Source organism: Rhincodon typus, chromosome 7 (genome assembly GCF_021869965.1).
Source record: "Rhincodon typus isolate 14 chromosome 7, sRhiTyp1.1, whole genome shotgun sequence".
Taxonomy (NCBI): Eukaryota; Metazoa; Chordata; class Chondrichthyes; order Orectolobiformes; family Rhincodontidae; genus Rhincodon; species Rhincodon typus.
The window spans coordinates 7,805,980-7,827,428 of record NC_063338.1 but is presented as its reverse complement, the minus strand read 5'-3'; the positions used below and the strand labels follow the sequence as shown (position 1 = coordinate 7,827,428).

General features: G+C 40.1%; 1 protein-coding gene and 1 non-coding gene across 6 annotated transcripts in view; both read left to right on the top strand.

Annotated features, from left to right (window-relative positions):
* ikzf2 (IKAROS family zinc finger 2) overlaps positions 1-21,229 on the top strand; it is a 100,289-nt gene extending 79,060 nt beyond the window's left edge. For 3 of the 5 annotated variants that reach the window (XM_048599415.1, XM_048599413.1, XM_048599416.1), the window contains 2 exons: positions 2,603-2,734; positions 18,640-21,207. In XM_048599415.1, the coding sequence (XP_048455372.1) occupies positions 2,603-2,734; positions 18,640-19,370 (863 nt within the window). In that variant the 3' untranslated portion in view covers positions 19,371-21,207. Of the gene's footprint in view, positions 1-2,602; positions 2,735-18,639 lie in introns of all 5 variants that reach the window. The other 2 variants (XM_048599414.1, XM_048599412.1) reach the window with 2 other exon arrangements.
* Positions 11,862-11,968, top strand: LOC125483599. The gene has a single exon (XR_007262547.1). It is a non-coding gene; the product is annotated as a U6 spliceosomal RNA (small nuclear RNA).
* Positions 21,230-21,449: the final 220 nt, after the last annotated feature.

The window sequence follows — 21,449 nt, the reverse complement described above, 5'->3', positions numbered from 1 at the left end:
AGAGCTCACAGTGTGGGGCAACGTATTAGCATGGATGAAGTTTTTTTAGGATCTTTTACATTCAACTAAAATCACTTCTCATACTTCTAAGTTTCACTGGGTACAGGCCAATCTGTTCACTCTTTCATCATGTGATAAGCCCTCATTTCAGGAATCAGTTGTGTGGCCCTTCTGTGAACTGCTGGTAGTGCTATTATGTCCTTTTTAAAATAAGAAGACCAAAACTGTATGAGGTACCCCAGATGTGTTTTTACCATGGCCCTCTACAGCTGTAGTACAATTTTTTGACTTCAATATATTCTGTTCCCCACACATGCCAACATTACATTTGCCTTTCTAAACATTTACTGTGTCTAAATACTGTTTGCAATTCATGTACCAGGACACTCAGTCCCTCTGTACCACTGTATTCTGCAATTTGTCTCCATTTAAATAGTTTACTGTTGTTCCATTCTTCTTGCCAAAGTGAAGTTCACATCTTCCCACATTGTATTACATCTGCCAATTTTTTACCCACTCACTTAACCTACCTATCTTTTTGCTGACTTTCTGCATCCTTTTGACAACTTATTTTCTTAACTCTTTGATGTGATCAGCAAATTTAGCTGCCTTCAGTCCCTTCATCCAAGCCATTGACATTGATTTTGTAAATAGTTGAGGGTTGAGCTTAATGATCTGTGTGGCATTCCAGCAGATACAGCTTGCCAACCCAAAAAATATCAATTTATTCCTACTGCTTGCTTCCTTTTAGCTATAACCAATCAATGCTAATATGTTACCTCATACCATGAACTCTTATCTTGTACAGTAACTTTTAATACAGCACATTAGCAAGTCCTTTTTTGGAAATCCAAGTACATCATAGCTGCAGGTTTATTTTTCTCATCAATTTCCATCAGTGAGATTCTGAGCAGAATGTTCATTTGCCTGACTGGAGAAAGGCAAGCCTGCAATTTCCTGCTATCGATAAGTGTACCAATCTGCTGATATGGTGTTGCCTCCAGGCCGTTTTTGTTCAGGAAGTGGATAAGAGCTACTACTCACAAGTCACAGGTTGCTCATTAAGCTGTTTAACAGGCCTAATAAGCCTGGAATTTTCAGTTGGCACCAGAAATACCACTGAAGAATGTACATGGCCGAGAAATGGAGATGACCTCCCAATAGTAGGCAAAGGGAAGTGGCAGTGCTCCGTTGGTCTGGGAGACTTCCCCTCACCTTCACCTTTCATAGCCATTGGATACATCTATTGCCATTAGACCTTCGTGATGATGGCTTGGAAGCTATAGCCTTTTTGAATTTAAAAATTTTGACCTCTTCAGAAATTGCCTCAAAATTTAGCCCATTAACCCTCTGCTTGACAATCTCCCTCCCTTGTTTGGCCTCTGTAGGATTAATACTACAAGGAGTCACAAGTCTTTGATTTTTCTTTTTCAGATGTTCCTGATAATAGTGGAAAATCACTCACTAGAAATGTTCTTTATTACCTCGGTCAGCAAAAGACTAACGGATTTAAGGAAACAATCCATTTAAAAAGCAGAGGGAATGTTTTGTGTCTGCTCATGGTTGTCTGAGATTGGATAGGTTGCAACGATTTGGTGCTATCATTTCTCAGCCAAACTGCATTTAGGCAAAATAGTTAGCAGTACAGCATTGCATTTCTAAAATGCTGCTGTTCCCCGATCCACTGCTTATTAAGAATTAGTCTGTACACTTTAATCTTGCCTCTTTGCACAATTAATTTCTTTATTTTCTATTCCTTAGCAAAATGTTTAATTTCCACCGTATAATTTTAGTCATAAAACTCAGTTCTTAAACACATACAGGAGGCATTGTGTCAGGTTATTGTTTGCTGATTTTTTTTTCACGGATATTAGTTGAATTAAATTAATTGGGGTCAACAGTGTCCTTTATTAGCATATATATAAAATGTGGATTTTTTTTCTGTTTGAATCAAGTAATACAATATGTGTTCATCTGATAAATATAATAAAGGGAGTAGAGAGTTAGAACATAAAAGTTTTGGCTGTTTTTAACACAGCAGCAATATCCTTTGTCAGTTATAACATAAAACATCATACCATTTAAAACTACAAAAATTATGGGTGTACTTGACAGAAAATGAAAGTTCAACCAACAAATTAACTTTAATTTACTTTTCCAGTAATAATATATTTTCATGTGGTGACAGAACATAATCATTTAGCATTGCCTTAAGTTTCCAAATCTTAATTTACATGTAAAAGTTTGTCAAGCTTCAATATAGTCAAGCAAAAAACACCATTTGTCCTCATTGCAATATTTCAAAGAAATTGCATTAGTTATTGAAACATAATGCTGTTGAAACGTAACAATTTGAATTCTTCTGAAAATTGAGACATTCTATTACATTTAAATATGGCCCGTATACTAGAAATGAAGTCTTTTGTAAGAGCACTTTATCTCCTCTGATAAACTAATCCCTGTATTTCTAAAATATTCAGCACTTTAACTGTTAATTTTAACAGCATTATATTATTAATATAACAATTTAAAAGAGATACTTAAAATAAAAACTTCTGTGGATTGATGTTTTCACATTTTGAATGTTCACTGTTCTCTGCAGCAGATGAGTACAAGGAGCAGGATCCAGTAGCAGATCACATTCCTTTGATGTCATTTGAGAGACCTGCAGTCATAGAGAGGCTATCAAGCAATGTAGGAAAGCGTAAAAGCTCCACACCGCAAAAATTTGTTGGTGAGATTTGCTGTCTTTCTTTACTAACAATAATGTAATGGCAAAATAGTAATTAACTGCCTGTTCAAAGCTGACTATACTGAAGAGAGAACAAAGGATAGATTTATCACAAGTTGCTATTTGATTGGACAATTTGCTGTTGTTTGCTGAATGCAAATATTTAAACAAATATTAGCAATTAATTCACTGAATTGGTATGCTATACTATTGCATAAAAATAAACAGTTGAATTGTCATGGTCATACTGACACTACCTAGGTAGTGTCTCCCACCCATCCTCCTCCTCTAACCTAAAAAAAAGGTTCTGAGCGCTGATTTGGTAAGGCTACTAGTTTTTTTTTAATAGTCTGTTTGGGAATTCAGAACAATGGGAATAGATGTTAGGGCAGTTGCATGCTCCTCCTGTAGAATGCGGGAGGTAAGGGTCACCACTAGTGTCCCCACTGACTTCATCTGCGGGAAGTGCACCCAACTCCACCTCCTTGGAAACCGCGTTCAGGAACTGGAGCTGGAGCTGGATGAACTTCGGATCATTCGGGAGGCTGAGGGGGTAATTGAGAGGAGTTACAGGGAGGTAGTCACATCTCAGGTACAGGAAAAAAGTAGATGGGTTACAGTCAGGGGACGGAAAGGGAACAGGCAGACAGTGCAGGGATCCCCTGTGGCCATTCCCCTCAAAAACAAGAATACCGTTTTGAATACTGTTGGGGGGGACGACTTACCGGGGTAAGCCATGGGGTACAGGTCTCTGGCGCAGAGTCTGTCCCTGTTGCTCAGAAGGGAAGAGGGGAGAAGAGGAGAGCATTAGTCATTGGGGACTGTATAGTTAGGGGGACAGATAGGAGAATCTGTGGGAACGAGAGAGACTCGCGGTTGGTGTGTTGCCTCCCAGGTGCCGGGGTCCGTGATGTCTCGGATCGTGTTTTCGGGATCCTTAAGGGGGAGGGGGAGCAGCCCCAAGTCATGGTCCACATAGGCACCAACGACATAGGTAGGAAAAGGGATGGGGATGTAAGGCAGAAATTCAAGGAGCTAGGATGGAAGCTTAGAGCGAGAACAAACAGAGTTGTTATCTCTGGTTTGTTACCCGTGCCACGTGCTAGCGAGGCGAGGAATAGGGAGAGAGAGCAGTTGAACACGTGGCTACAGGGATGCTGCAGGAGGGAGGGATTCAGATACCTGGATAATTGGGGCTCATTCTGGGGTAGGTGGGACCTCTACAAACGGGATGGTCTACACCTGAACCAGAGGGGTACCGATATCCTGGGGGGGGAAATTTGCTAATGCTCTTCGGGAGGGTTTAAACTAATTCAGCAGGGGGATGGGAACCTGAATTGTAGCTCCAGTGTACAGGAGGTTGAGAGTAGTGAGGTCATGAATAAGGTTTCAAGGTCGCAGGAATGTACCGGCAGGCAGGAAGGTGGTTTGAAGTGTGTCTACTTCAATGCCAGGAGCATCCAGAATAAGGTGGGTGAACTTGCAGCATGGGTTGGTGCCTGGGACTTCGATGTTGTGGCCATTTCGGAGACATGGATAGAGCAGGGACAGGAATGGTTGTTGCAGGTTCCGGGGTTTAGATGTTTCAGTAAGATCAGGGAAGGTGGTAAAAGAGGGGGAGGTGTGGCATTATTAGTCAAGGACAGTATTACGGTGGCAGAAAGGATGAGGACCGTCTACTGAGGTAGTATGGGCTGAGGTTAGAACCAGGAAAGGAGACGTCACCCTGTTGGGAGTTTTCTGTCGGCCTCCGAAAAGTTCCAGAGATGTAGACGAAAAGATTGCAAAGATGATTCTGGATAGGAACGAAAGTAACAGGGTAGTTGTTATGGGGGACTTTAACTTTTCAAATATTGACTGGAAAAGCTATAGTTCGAGTACTTTAGATGGGTCAGTTTTTGTCCAATGTGTGCAGGAGGGTTTCCTGATACAGTATGTAGATAGGCCAACAAGAGGCGAGGCCACATTGGATTTGGTATTGGGTAATGAACCAGGCCAGGTGTTAGATTTGGAGGTAGGTGAGCACTTTGGTGATAGTGACCACAATTCTGTTACGTTTACTTTAGCGATGGAAAGGGATAGGTATATACCGCAGGGCAAGAGTTACAGCTGGGGGGAAGGCAATTATGAGGCGATGAGGCAAGATTTAGGATGCATAGGATGGAGAAGGAAACTGCAGGGGCTGGGCACAATTGAAATGTGGAGCTTGTTCAAGCAACAGCTACTGCGTGTCCTTGAGAAGTATGTACCTGTCAGGCAGGGAGGAAGTGGTCGAGCGAGGGAACCGTGGTTTACTAAAGAAGTTGAATCTCTTGTCAAGAGGAAGAAGGAGGCTTATGTAGAGATGAGGCGTGAAGGCTCAGTTAGGGCGCTTGAGAGTTACAAGTTAGCCAGGAAGGACCTAAAGAGAGAGCTAAGGAGAGCCAGGAGGGGACATGAGAAGTCTTTAGCAGGTAGGATAAAGGAAAACCCTAAAGCTTTCTATAGGTATGTCAGGAATAAAAGAATGACTAGAGTGAGATTAGGGCCAGTCAAGGACAGTAGTGGAAAGTTGTGCGTGGAGTCTGAAGAGATAGGAGAGGCGCTAAATGCGTATTTTTTGTCAGTATTCACACAGGAAAAAGACAATGTTGTCGAGGAGATTACTGAGATACAGGCTATTAGATTAGACGGGATTGAGGTTCATAAGGAGGAGGTGTTAGCAATTCTGGAAGGTGTGAAAATAGATAAGTCCCCTGGGCCGGATGGGATTTATCCTAGGATTCTCTGGGAAGCTAGAGAGGAGATTGCAGAGCCTTTGGCTTTGATCTTTATGTCGTCATTGTCTTCAGGAATAGTGCCAGAAGACTGGAGACTAGCAAATGTTGTCCCCTTGTTCAAGAAGGGGAGTAGAGACAACCCTGGTAATTATAGACCAGTGAGCCTTACTTCGGTTGTGGGTAAAGTGTTGGAAAGAATTATAAGAGATAGGATCTATAATCATCTAGAAAGGAATAATTTGATTAGGGATAGTCAACACGGTTTTGTGAAGGGTAGGTCGTGCCTCACAAACCTCATTGAGTTCTTTGAGAAGGTGACCAAACAGGTGGATGAGGGTAAAGCGGTTGATGTGGTGTATATGGATTTCAGTAAAGCGTTTGATAAGGTTCCCCATGGTAGGCTATTGCAGAAAATACGGAGGCATGGAATTGAGGGTGATTTAGCGGTTTGGATCAGAAATTGGCTAGCTGTAAGAAGACAGAGGGTGGTGGTTGATGGGAAATGTTCATCCTGGAGTTCAGTTACTAGTGGTGTACCTCAAGGATCTGTTTTGGGGCCACTGCTGTTTGTCATTTTTATAAATGACCTGGATGAGGGCGTAGAAGGATGGGTTAGTAAATTTGCGGATGACACCAAAGTTGGTGGAGTTGTGGATAGTGCAGAAAGATGTTGCAGGTTACAGAGGGACATAGATAAGCTGCAGAGCTGGGCTGAGAGGTGGCAAATGGAGTTTAATGCGGAAAAGTGTGAGGTGATTCACTTTGGAAGGAGTAACAGGAATACAGAGTACTGGGCTAATGGTAAGATTCTTGGTAGTGTGGATGAGCAGAGAGATCTCGATGTCCATGTGCATAGATCCCTGAGAGTTGCCACCCAGGTTGATAGGGTTGTTAAGAAGGCGTATAGTGTGTTAGGTTTTATTGGTAGAGGGGTTGAGTTTCGGAGCCATGAAGTCATATTGCAGCTGTACAAAACTCTGGTGCGGCCGCACTTGGAGTATTGCGTACAGTTCTGGTCACCGCCTTATAGGAAGGATGTGGAAGCATTGGAAAGGGTGCAGAGGAGATTTACCAGGATGTTGCCTGGTATGGAGGGAAGGTCTTGTGAGGAAAGGCTGAGGGACTTGAGGCTGTTTTCGTTAAAGAGAAGAAGGTTAAGAGGTGACTTAATAGAGACGTACAAGATGATCAGAGGATTAGGTAGGGTGGACAGTAGGAGCCTTTTTCCTCGGATGGTGGTGGCTAGCACGAGGGGACATAGCTTTAAATTGAGCGGTGATAGATATAGGACAGATGTCAGAGGTAGATTCTTTACTCAGAGAGTAGTAAGGGCGTGGAATGCCCTGCCTGCAAAAGTAGTAGACTCGCCAACTTTAAGGCATTTAAATGGTCATTGGATAAACATATGGATGATAATGGAATAGTTTAGGTTAGATGGGCTTCAGATTGGTTTCACAGGTCGGTGCAACATCGAGGGCCGAAGGGCCTGTACTGCGCTGTAATGTTCTATGTTCTATCTATGTTCTATGACAGATTTTTTGGGATTTGGAACATGGCTGATATTGTTGGCTGCTAAATGGAGCCACACTTAACTTGGTTTCCATCCTCAAAATCAGTCCTAGATGTTTATTTACTACCAGTGAGGTTTAAATGAGCACCTCTTGACATCAACTAAACACTCAACACTTTAGAGGGGCTCTTACGGTGCAGTGGTAGTGTTCCTCCCTCTGAGCCAAGGGAGCCCTGGCTCAAGTTCCACGTGCTCCAGAGGTGTTTAATACCATCTCTGAACTGGTTGATTAGAAAATGCCTAAACTTACTATGAAGGACATTTCAGAGGGGCTCTCGAGATGCAGTGGTAGTGTCCCTACTTCTGAGCCGAGAGACAAGGTTCAAGGCCCATCCTACAAGGGTTTGTCACACCATCTCCGAAAAGGTTGATTATAAACTATATGAAGGAAGCATTTTGATTATGTTTGTAAATTCCCCAGGACTGCTGAAGACAAGCCAGGTATTAGAAGTAAAAATTGACTGGTTTTATGTCTCTTCTAAAATAACAATTTTTAATCAAAATTTAGTTTTAATGTATAATGAATACACTCCTGATCCAATACACATTCACATGCACACACACTCTCAAGTGTCATGCATTTAACTTCTGGGAATCTCACACACTCTGTTACAGATGCAACACAGTCATATAAAAGAAGCAAAAAGAAAGCCAATTAGCAATCTGGAAATTACATGAGCAGTATTTGTCATTTAAATGACAATTAAGCTTTATCTTTCTTATCAAAAATCTTGTTGCTGAGTTGCTAACTTGTAGCTTCAGACACATTCCAAGACTAGACTGCATTTTTTAGGCTAGTACTTCAGGGCAATATTGAGGGAGTGTTATATTGTTGAATGTGCTGTCCTTCAATAAGAAATTAAACTGGAGAGAAATCCCATGAAACTATTCAAAATGAAGAAAGATTCTCCCAATTTCCTATCTAATATTCATCTCTTAAGCAGCACCATGAATCGATTGCTTCTGGTGTATTTGGTATATGTTTCCTTGCTCTGCATCACCATGTTAACCTACATAGCTTGTACTCTTCCAACCACTTCCTCCACAGATTTACCTGTGGATGAATTGATCAGGTCCCAAGCATTGGGCTGTCTGATTAGTACCCACAGCTTGCAGGAATTATGATAATGTGGCCTGAAGACCAATCTGGAACTAATCTGGGAACCTTCTGTTTTGGCAAACATTGGCTGTTATTCATGTCTGGATGGAATAATGAATTTAGCTCTGATGATGTTATATTCAACTTGAAACATTGACTGTTTCACTCTGCACTGATACTACCAGACCTGCTGAGTACTTCCAGCACTTTCTGTTTTTATTATAGGAGAGAGAACAGATCTCTTTGGGAACAGTCATACAACAAACTACAACTTTAACTGGAGTGATTTGAAAGGAAATTAGAAAGCCATTGACATAAGATTTGTGGGAGAGTATATGATGTTACTCTGTTTTGAAGAGCATTGTGCCAAACTATACCAAGGCCTTATGGATTTACAGGGTTTTCAAGATTGTACCTTCAGAGATGACGTAGCTACTAAAATCACCAGTGGAATAACCATGCAATAAGTCAAATTGGCACTCAGGTAATCTTAATCTGCTAGTTAAACACAGATTTTCATAATCTTGGAAAGTTTCAGACTGTAGCCAGAGAAGGGTAAAAGGAATGAACTTTTTTTAAGGATTAGATGAGCGTAAGCAAATGTCAAGAAGGAAGTATGGTAGGAGAAAGTGTATAGATGCTGTGGTGATATTTGATTTTAACCAGGATGTTGTAATGAAAACAAAGAGACATAAACTTTTTTGTCCAGTTTATTGACTACACCAAACCAGCAGCTCTTACACATCCAGTTGTAGCTGTATCCCCCTTTTTAAAAAAAAAATTAACCTATTGTGGCACATCTCTGGGGGAAGTGCGACTTGAACCTGGACTTTATGGCGCAGACATAGGGACACTACCACTACCGTAGCTCCACAAGATCCTGTTTACCCTTTCTATAGCTTCACCCTTCATATATCTATATATCAATTGACAGCTGTCACCTATTTTCTTTCTAACCTTCATTATCAGGCCCCATCTTGTATTTAAATAATTTTTTTTTAATATACAAACAAAATAAAAGGAGATCAGAATGATTTATTTCCGTGGTCCTTGTCTTGTCTTGTATTATAATATATTCAACCTTCCATATTTAATATTCTCCCATCTTTAAAGAAAAATATACGTTATGTACAATTTCAAAGCAATCCAAACAATGTTACTTTTCCTATGTTCTTATAATACAAGATGTACCTCTTCAAGAACATCTGATAATTTCTTCAGGCACACATTCCCCTTCGTAAAACAGTCTATCAATTGGTGACTTGCATTGACACTTTTCTTTTAGAGACCTCGTTTCTTTCCCACATTTCACACGAGTCAACTCTCAACTTTGTCTCTGCAACACTCTTTGTCGAATGAACATTGTCTACAAAGAACTATTATCTACAAGGTATTCCGTGAGCAGTCTTTTTTTGCCCCAGATTACATCTTGTGCAAGATTTCTTTCAAAATTTTAGACACGTATCACCCATATCTTGGTTCCAATAGTTTCAGTGTTTAGCAGCTAAGGTCCTTTTAATTACCTCTTACCTCCTTATATTTTCTTAGTTTCTCAGGCCAATCATTAGCACAATATTTATGGTTGTTTCCAATCAAAAATATGATAAACTCTGCCATAATAGAATATCCATTAAGATGATTGGCATGTTGAGCGTAACCATGATGACTAGCATCATATCTTTTGGATTATCCAAGGCTGGAAACTTGGGTGCATATTTCTCTGAATTTAATTTCTTCTCTGTTTAAGTTGATCTGAGAACTTCCTCAAATGTAGCATATTTTATCATGGTGCAGTTCCACAAGTGGCATCGCATCCAGATAGCGTACATAACCATTTCAGCTTTATTTTAATTTAACTATTACGTATTGCTCAAATTCTGCAGAAGTTCTCCTCAGAAAAGCATTAACACGTATCATAAAAATACCCGAGATAACAAGGTGTAGAGCTGGATGAACACAGCAGGCCAGGCAGAATCAGAGGAGCAGGAAAGCTGACATTTCGGGCCTAGACCCTTCTTCAGAAATATACACGTTAGTTTATTCTTATGATGCCAATAAAACATGACTGTGTCTACTTTTAACAGAATACAATCTGCTTTCAGCAACAGACCAAACTGAGACATAGCAACACTTGATTCAATCCATAAACATAGTTGTTTATTTTCCATAATTTCAGTTCTGTATCATCAGGGTTTCTGTGGGTGACTTCAATAAAACTTTCCGTTTAAATTTCACCTCGTGAAAATTGTAGTTCTTATATCAACCAAATCACCTTCCCAGAAATATGTTGCTGAAAGAGCTAAGAAAATCTTCAGCCTTACTCTTCTTGCTGTAGAGGAATCAACCCAGAATTTTGGTCAGTAGATCTGTCTTCAAAACCCAAGCCACTAACCTGGGTTTAACCTTCAGGAAGCACTTTTTCTGGATGACAATACAAGGCTGTCTTATCTAGCACCTTAGTGTATAGATCAGTTTTTCAATCCTTTTTGTTTGGCATCCTTTATCAACTTATCTTTTAATTATTAGTGGCTACTAAAACTTTTTAATCATAAACACTTCTACTTCTCATGGTATTCCAATTCTGTTCCATTGTCCTGATCAGACTATGACCTCTAATCGACTTCCTATCGCATTCAAAACTATTACGGCAAAACCACCCCCTCCCGTGGTCAAAACACCCATCACAAGTGCACGATGTTTTCGTACAACTGTGTTCACTTCCAAATTCACTTTCAGAACTTGTTTTCTGGCCTTCCACGTCTTTGCTTCATTTTGCTGATCCAAGGATTTTACCTCCTGTCCCTCATCTTGCACATTTAGGCAATGTTTCTATAGATTGGTGGCTTTCCAGGCTGTCCTGATTATGGTGGCATCCCTCCATTCACTGCATCTTTCTGTCACATATATGCAGACCCTTAGTAGTTGTTCGTATGGATAAATAGCCTATTCTATGCATCAACATCACTTTGTCCATACTCGGTCGGCCCTTCACCTCCCATAATCTATTGCTTATAATTGTTCAAGATATGTATATTGGAAGTGCACAGTACCACATCTATGAATTGTTTTAATTCGGCAAAGGTACAAGCAGTGTCAGTCAACCTCAAGAAATGCACTCTAACAGTGTGATTGCCATATTGTAAAGTTACAATTTATTTTTAATATACTATGACCCTGGATTAAAATTCATTTTTGAAGGCAAATGATGCCATTAAACTCCCACATTTTCTCTGAAACCTTAGTCTTAATGCCCTTCTCCCTTCATGCAGGGTATTCATATGCTAAGAAGAAGTGGAGCTAATTGTAGTCCTTTCCCAAACTGGAGAATAGTCACTTATTACTGACAAAATTTTTGGAATTCTGCAAAAAGCCAATTGATATGGAATGTAGCTCCCAACCATTTGCAGTGAGTTATTTTCATGGACTGACTGCCCATGGACTAGTTGGTCTATTAAGCTTTACTGAAGCATCTCATCTATTACTGCATGATTTATTTCACAAACTCCATTATTAAAGGGACTTTCTGCAGTCATAGTCATTTCTATAATGTTCATATTTTCGCATACATCAATAAAATCATAATTGACAAATCTCACCCCATTGTCAGTGAGGAATCTAGCTCATTGCCTCCAGTCTAGTTTCTGTCCATTTTGCCATGAATTGTCAATAGTCACTTGTTTCCTCTTACTATATGTTGTAGACTGGCTCACTTTGGCAGCATATTTGTTAAAATTGGAATGATACGGAGACAATTAGCATAGCCCCTGGGCAAGGATGACACACAAATTCATGAAGGTTTCCATATTTTTCAGTGCTTTTATGGTGCAGTGGTTGTGTCCTTACCCATGGACCGAGATACCCGCGTTTAAGTCCCACATGCTCCAGAGGTGTGTCATAACATCTCTGAACAGGTTGATTAGAAAAATAAATTAAATTAAAAAGAAAATGTAGATTGGCTAAATCTATTTGCCAAACCAAGAAGTGTGAGATGAAAATGCTTTTTTCCTTATACCATACACACACCATACATACCATAAAGAACTCTTCTTCTCAACCTCTCCCCTCACCTGTGGCACTGTGACCCTCAGGTAAAACTGCATCAGTCATTTCTCTCTAATGGGCGAGCAACCCTATAGTGCTTCACGACTGTGGCAACTTCACATAGCTTTACCAACAAGTCAAGTCAACTTAATACAAGCCCCTTGCTAATGAGATGCTCTCTGTGGGCCATGATTTTGTCCTTCTGTATTTTTGTAACATATATCACACTTATCACTGATCTCATCTCATTGACTGTTAGACCCACATTCTTTTGTAGGGTTTGTCGCTTGTTAGAAGTTGGATGGACATACTCCTTTAAGACAGTCAACTTTTTTTCTTTAAACTCTTATCCTTTTATGCCATTAATACTTCTGTAATGTTTAATTAGATACAGGATGCAATGATGTCCAGGTTGCATGAACTATAATTCCACTAACTTCCCAAAAACACTGCCTTGCTGTGTTCCATGTCCAGTTTCATTCTGAGCCTTTTCAAATTTGGCCTGCTTTAACATTTCACTTGATACACTGTTTGTGCTAATGAAGTGGCTTACCTCTGCTGCATTTTCATAGCACAACCTTCCACACAACTTTGTGTCTTCTGCAATTTGGAGATATCACATTTATTGCCTTCGTCTAAATCATGAATACATATTGTGAATAGCTGCAATCCAAGCACTGATCCCTGTGCTTGTCCCACTAGTCACTTGCTGGCACTAGTAAAAAGATCTGTATATTCTTACATTTTGATTCTTTCTATGAACCAGTTCTCTTCCCATGTTAGTACTCTGTTCCCAATCCGACACACTTTAACTTTACACGCTAATTTCTTACGTGATTTCTTATCAAAAGCCTTTTGTAAGTCCAAGTAAACCATATCCACTGGCACCCCGTAATCAACTCTACTAATTACATACTCAAAAAATTCCAGTATATTTTAATCATGATTTCCCTTTTGTAAATCCATTCTGATTCTGTCTGATCCTGTTACTGTTTTCTAACTGTTCTGCTATTAAGTCTTATAATAGACTCCAGCATTTTTCATACTACTAATGTCAGGATAACAAGTCAAAATTCCCTGTTTTCTCTCGACCTGCTTTTTTTTTATAATATTGGCGTTACATTAGCTACCTACAATCCACAGGAGCTACTCTAGAATCTATAGCATCTTGAAAGATGATCACCAATGCATCCACTATTTCTAAATCTACTTGTTTAAGTAACCTAGATATAGATTATTGGGCCCTGGGGATTTATCAATTTTTAATCTTGTAAATTTCCCCAAAACCATATCCCTACTAATACTAATTTCCTTCAATTCCGCCCTCTCAGTAAATCCTGTGTTCCAATATTTTTGGACATTATTTGTATCCTCATTTGTGAAGACAGACCAAAGTATGTATTTAATAGATTTGCCATCTCATTCCAAACAAATGTATCCTACCATGCTACAATGGGAACACTTTGGCTTCCAATTCTCATCTCCATCCTCAGTACTTTCCTGATCTGAGAAGAAGCCCTTGAATATTCCCAGCTATCCATTCCTTACCTTGGCTGCTTGCCTATCTTTCATTCCCATTTTCTATACCTTTTACCCTATAGGGTAAAGGAACTATTAGAACCAGTAAAGGATCAGACCAAACCCCCTCAAAATATATTCAGAAGGTAGTCTAAACCCTAACTTTTTCTTATTTTAAATGTGAATGTAAAGTGTTGCAATCTAGATGCAATTCAATTTGCCAAAACTACCAGATATTAAGCAAAGCACACTTTATTTATACACTATAGTTAAAATATAACAAAAGAAAGAAGAAATAACTCTATTGGAAAACTTAACTGGATAATAGATTATTTAACTCTAAACAGTAACTGTTCTAATATAGTTACATTCCATAAACGCACCCTTGACAAAGGCAAATTCAGTAAAACAGATTGTCTCACATGTAATGCTAGCGGCCGGAAGAGAACCACCAGATTTTAGCTGTAACTGAGAGGAAAAACAGCTTCTGTGTCCAGCTTCAAGACATCAGCAGTTGCTACTGAAAAGCTAAAGCTAAAATACCCTGGTTTTATGGGAGCATGCCCCAACCATTCAGCTGTTTCTACTGTTCCTACTTTTAAAAGAAAACTCCAACGCCTCACAAGCTGTTTACTTTATGGGAATTTCAATACACAGCTCAATATCTCTATCTTAAAACCTCTTTTCAAAAATACCAAGACAAAATACACCTCTTGAAGCTATAGTATCATTATAGGAACAAAGGATTAGTTTATGGATTAACTCATAATTGCCAGTTGATATTGTTGCCTGTCAAGCAGTTACAACTCTTTGATCCCCAACATGAGTTCTTACTAGATAAAAACCGAAAGAACTGCGGATGCTATAAATAAGAAACTAAAACAAAGTTTCTGGAAAAGCTCAGTGAGGTAGGGTCACCGGACCCGAAACGTTAACTCTGTTTTTTACTTCACAGATGCTGCCAGACCTGCTAAGCTTTTCCAACAACTTTGTTTTTGTTCTTACTAGCTCAGTTGGCTGAATGACTGGTTGGTAATATACAGTGATTCCAACAGCATCAATTCCTGCAGTGGCTGAGGTTATCATGAAAGACTTCATTTCTCAGCCACTCCTATTGTCTGAGGCATGGTGACCCTTAGGTTAAACCACCACTAGTCATCTCTCTCTAATGAGAAAGCAGTTATACGGACTGACAGAACTATATCAACTTTATCTTTAACCACACTACGGAAGGTAGTGAGTTTTTAAATTCCTCTCAGAGAATAACCTCTCTGAGAGATTCATACATGGTTTCACCCTCTAGTGCTCGTATCCACCTGTCAAAATTACTTTGCTGAACCCTTTCAAATGCAACATAGATTTGCCCAAACTGCTTTCTTATATTCTGGAATCTTTACCTATAGATCTCAGGCACTAACTCATATGCAGCCAATATTGTCTTCTTCACTGCATCATAGTGCCAAGAACTCCATATGCCAGGGCCTAGGAAGGAAAGGTAGGCAGCTATAGATGCATGTAGACAGGTTGGGTGGGGACTTGGGGAAGTATGAACTCTTAGGTTTCTAGGGATAAGCTCCTAGGAAGAACATGTAGATATTTAAGCTTCACCGGCACATTCAGGCTGAGACTGGAAGCAGAGGCGCACTCTCTGTTGCCTGTCACCATGATGCAAATCGAAAGTGCAAAATGGGGAAGGAAATGACTGTGACACTCGAGTAGGCAGGGTAAGTGACTCAACCTATGAGGGAGCAGGCTGCAGCAAGCACCAACAGTAGAGCTTTTAAAGGAAAAGAACATTGGTCACAGACCTATGCACTGTAGAGGACACAGGAATGTTCTGAGGAAGGGTCACTGGACCTGAAATGTTAACTCTGATTTCTCTTCACAAATGTTGCCAGACCTGCTCAGCTTTTCCAGCAACTTCTGTTTTTGTACAGGAATGAAGGGTGTTTACTCCCATGTCATCCTACAGCATTGTGTGATGAACTTCCCTGGCCCAACCAATGCACAATACTCTTTGACAGTTATACCACTGCACACACAAGCAGCTGAAGAGTACGGATGTTGTAAATGGAGAGCCAAAGTTGCAAACATTGTCCCCCCGCTTCCAAACAGTGTAGTATGCTGTTGGTGCAAACCTCCATCTACTGAGCCTTGTCTACAGACATGAAGTAATGCCTAATGGTGTAACAATGCATTTAGGCCAACACAGAGAGACTCACAAATACTTGTATGGTTAAAGCACGAACATTTGTTCGTAAGCTGAGAGAGACATACAAGCCATTGTGACTTGTGAAACCAAGGTGCCCCCAATAAGTTTTCTTCTTCCTTTCCCTCCCACTACATCGTAGTGCACTCCCTGTTCCGCAGCTGGGAGAGACGGAGGTTCTTGGCAGTGCAGGTTATTGGGCTTGGGAAGTTGGTAGAGTGATTCCCCCAGTTGTGCTTGTGTCTGGACAGGCCAGACATTCTTATTAGAGGCAAGTTGATCCTCCTTGGCCTGACATTCCAAATGTCAGAGAAAGGGCAGGCAGGGTGAAGATGAAGGACCTGGCCACTTCTGGAGTGTCCTGAGTGGAAACTACCAAGAGGCCTGGCTGTGTTTTCTCCTCTGGATGTGTACCTCCTGACACAACCCTGTCTCCATGTGATGAGGGGGCATCTGAACTGGCAAGTTCCCCCCCCCCCACCCACCGTCCCCCCGTCACTATGCCTTCAGTTCTGAGGACCAGTGGCTGGCACAGTGGAGTTGTGGGTATGTGAGCCCCTCCAGCAACCTCTGAGGGTGCTGGGCCTGGCTATCCACAGTAGTCACTAACCTGTTCAATGAGATAGACAGATGGTTGCATAATTCACTGCACTGAACACCTTCTGTTCAATGAGAGCCATTGTGTCCCACATACCTGTCTGTTACTTCAGTTCCTCTCTGTGCATGTGGATGAATTCCCTATTGCTGACACCACCGTGCCCACCTCTGCCTCGGGCTGGGTAAGAATCTGGTATTTGGCAGTCCTCCGAGTGCCAGCGCCCAGAGGTATTCTTTCCTCGGTTGCTGTGGACCTGTCATAGTGAGGTTCTCACTGGCTTATGTTCCCAGACTCTGTGCTCAATGGTCCCTCTGAAATGTCTGTAACTAAGTTGGTGGAGTTTGCTGGAGACTGCCTAGTCATTGCTTGGCAGTATCATCCTCAGAAGTCAAAGAGATGGCTTCCATGGAAGCCAGGTGTTTCTGTGAAGAAATCGTGGGGAGGCTAGTGGAAACTGCAAGATATAAGAGAGACAGCGTCATGACCAGTGGTTAAGATGATGTGCGATGAATGAAACTGACAATATGGAAGAATGGCAGTGGCATGCAGAATGGTGCTTGCTTGTCAGGCTAAACATAGAAGTCTCTGCATCCCCGCAGGACAGTCCCAGTCTTCTCCTGTGAGGATAAGGATTCTCTGCTGGTAAAGGATGAAAAGCCTAATGTCAGGCACCATCGCCCATTCAGCTTCACTTAGCCTGGCAGAGTAAAGAAAATCATTCTCGTTTTTTGTGGCATTGCTGGCTATTCCTTTGGAACCTGGAAATGGCACTGATGTAGATGGTGACCTCAGACCAAGCTGGCAGGATCTGGTGGTATGGCTCCCTCAAACGTTCCTCCTAGGAAAGAACACCTCTCCTTTGCACCACCTATCTACCAAGACCTCCAGGTCCCTGTTCAAAAATCATGGTGCCATCTTCCCCATCTCCACAATGTTCCAACTCTGCCTATCAACAAACATGGTACCTTCGAAGGCCAGTATTCCACTGGATGCACAATGACCTTTTAAAGATGGCACAGAAACAAGGGATTCTAGTCTTTGTAATATATCTGCTGATTGGCACATTATTCCAGGAATGGTGGAGGATATAATGGGGGAGAAAATCAGATATGGTGTTGGCTGTGGAAATGGTGTCAGTAATTAATGCTTGGTTGAATTTGGTGAGTTATGATAAGAAACCTTGCTTGGCCTCATAGTGAAAAACCCTCTAAGAAACTCACCACAACTTGCACTTAGCCGAGAAAGGTAAGAGTCAGTCCATTCAGTTCTGAAAAAAGGTAACTGGACCCAAACATTAACACTGCTTTCTCTCCGCAGATGCTGCCAGACCTGCTGAATTCTTTCCAGCAATTCCTGTTTTTGTTTCAGATTTCCAGCATCTGCAGTTCTTTTGATTTTTTTTTTGTCTAAGACTCAATCCATTATTTGTGCCATTTACTGACTGTACTCGTCTTGCAGTTCTCATACCCAGGCCCAATATCCGCCAGTCAAATATTTAGACGTGAGTTAAGAACCATCATGTCCTAACCTTAATTACATATTATAATAACACTTGTAACAGGTGCAGTGGTAGTGTCCCAGGAGGCCTGAACTCAAATAACCTGCAGTAGAGAATAATATGTCTGAGCAAGTTGATTAAAAACAAATCCTAAAAGATTCTCATGGAGAAGGGCAAGATGGACATTTTCCTCTGAGCCAGGAGGCCAAGGTTCAAGTCCCACCTACTCCAAAGGTGTGAAATAACATCAATGAACAGGTTAATTAGAAAATATCTGTATTTGAACACATGCATCGTGAAGGATTGTGATGGTGACAGATGGTCAAAACTGAAGCTGCTTCTGTGTAGAATATCAAAGCGTGACCCTAATGCCACCATCAAGCCTTCGCTAATGTGTATATTAATTCCATTGACATCCAAATGATCTGATCAATTCACATTTGAGATGTTGGTGCATTACTTGTGATTTTTATTTTTAATAGTAAAATCCAACATTGAAAGTTGCCATAGTAAATATTTTTAAATTGTTAGATAAAATGTATGAAAAACAAAGTTTCTGATGGTGAGTGTACTAAATGTAAGGATTAGCTCTCTTACTTTCAATGTTTTTTTCTAGGTGAAAAATTTATGCATTTGAATTATCCAGACATCAATTATAACATGAGTTTGAACTATGAGAAAGAGGCAGAGTTCATGCATTCGCACATGATGGATCAAGCTATCAACAATGCAATTACATACCTTGGGGCTGAATCCCTCAGACCTCTGATGCAGCATCAACCCAGCACAATGGCAGAAGCAGTTCCAGTTATGAATGCTGCCTATTCTCAGGTATACCAGCCAAGCAGGCTTGAAAGGCCAAGCAGTAGAGAAATAACAGAAAGCCACGAAAATACAGTGGATGGCCCCATTTCTCTAATAAGAGCAAAAAATCAGACAGCAGAAAGAGGAATATCTCCTAGTAACAGCTGTTTAGATTCTACTGACACCGAAAGCAGCCATGATGATCGAAGTGGTCAACAATATCCTGGAATTCCAGCCTTTACTCCTCGGAACAAGCAAAGCCCCGCCTACACAAAGGATGAATCAAAGGCTATGGAACCAGCAAAAGTTTTGTCTCATACCTCTAAAGAGATATACAGGGTCTTCAGTAGTGAGGGCGAGCAGATTAGAGCTTTCACTTGTGAGCACTGTCGTGTGCTGTTTCTAGACCATGTCATGTACACCATTCACATGGGCTGCCATGGTTTCAGAGACCCATTTGAGTGTAACATCTGTGGCTACAGAAGCCAGGATCGCTATGAATTCTCATCGCACATTGTTCGAGGAGAACACATATTCCACTAGGCTTTGAGTTCTAAGACAATGATGAAAAACTATATTTTGACACCCACATTACAATAACTGTAAGGCAGATGTGGCCTGGCGACAGAAGATTTGCCTTGTTTTTACGATCCATGGACCAAGCATATACTGTAGTGAGTATATTTCACTCATTTGCAGTAATGTGATTTTTCACTCATACATTACTTTGTGGGAATTAAAATTAGCCCTTAGTTTATGAAAATGAGCTGTCAGTCATGTCATCTGAAGAATTTTGTATCATTCAATTCGGTCCTTGCGTAGGTGCCACTGTGACAAGCTAATGAACAACTCATATGTAGAATGATAATAAAGAAGAATGATGTAGGTTCAAGGGTGAACCATATCTTAAACTTCCTTAACTTCAAAATGGAGTAGGAATAAAAGATTAATACTCTTGTATGCAGCAATCTTCTAGAATTAATTTCTTTGTCTGTTTCACACATTCAAATTAACCAAGTGACGGTTCACTAAATTAAAAGCAAGCACTTGTTGGTTAATTTATACTTTTCAATGTTGATCAAAATAATTGAAAAGGGAAGTCTTATATTTAAGTTTTTGAATTTATGTAAAGTTGGCGAAAAAATATGAATCATTAGGTGAGGCCATCACTACTTGGTTAAGGGGTGAAACACAATTAATCACAGACTCAGTATTAATCCACTGATGGTGTTCCCTTTTTGACTATCACAGTCTTAACCTTTTGTGTCCTTAACTACATTTTCTTATAAGCCGAAGATGAATGATACAGTTCCACTCAGATGACAAGCCTGACAGCTTGTTTTGTGGCACTTGCTCTGTGAATAAAGATTACCTCTCACACTTAGGTTGCTTGTTGAAAGGGGCATCAAAATTAGGACCCAAACTATGCACTTACTGAAAATTTTCGTAAAGTACTGGAGACTATTGTTAATTTCTGAACATATAGCAACAAGGGAAGGATGTATTAAAACTCTGAAACTGTGATCATTCAACTGATTGTGAAGCACTGTCAGTTCTTAACCAGACTCACTTCCTGTTTCATGTAGCATTTTCTAATCTGGAACAAATGACCCTGTTCTAAATCCTTGGGCTTTTTTGTTGCTAAAGCATTAGGTATAAGCTGTTTACATATTTTTGTACTAAAGTGTAGTTTTATACATGAAAATGCTTGAAAAATAAAAGGTACATTAGCTTTGTAGTGCATTGCTACTGGAATCGGGTAACTGGAACCTCTTCCTTGGTTTGTTTCATGGTGGCAACATATGTTTTTTTTGCATAAAACTCTGGATGTACATTTTCCTTATAACATACCTTTGTAAGATGATTGAAACTTTAAACTTTTTATGCAATTATTTAGAAGGTTTCAGCATCGACAACTATAGTATGTTTTAAATCTTTTAAAATGCTTTGATTAAAAATTAAAAATAAAATTACTTTATTCCAATGTCAGGCGTTGGCAGCAGCTATTTGTAGCCTAAATTTCATTCTAATGAATTTTCCTCTCAATTCCTTGTCACTCAGTAGTATAAGCAACATAAGAGTCTATAACAGACTCTCCAAACTTGAACCGGTTTTGCTAAACAGGTGAATGCAGTTTTCAAGTGCAATACTTCCTTTTTTTCGGACTGTATAATGTATTTTCTCAATTTAGGAAATAGTTTATGTAAAATGTTTTTGAAATACATTAACTGATTCTTAAGACTGTATTGAAAATCCCTGTTACTGTGACCTAAATAACATGGCTTGTAAAAAATACAAAGTTGCAGAATCTTTGTTAATATTTTTTTAGGGAAAACTACTGTAAGGTTTGTACTGTCTGAGTGCACAAATACTGAAATAAATTTAGGGAACCTCAGGAATGAATTGTGTGTGTGTCTGGTTGTTTCACTCATTGCCACTACAAAATTTCACATGGAGGATTCAACTTGGTGAGACTTTATACACACAGATGAATCTTACAATTTTTTCATTCATTATCCACAAAATAAGATCTCATCCAAGCTCTTTAAAACTTGCAGGTATCATTTGTCCTTACAAAGCTAAACTTGTTTTGCATTTTAAGAAACTTTGGTCCAATTAAAT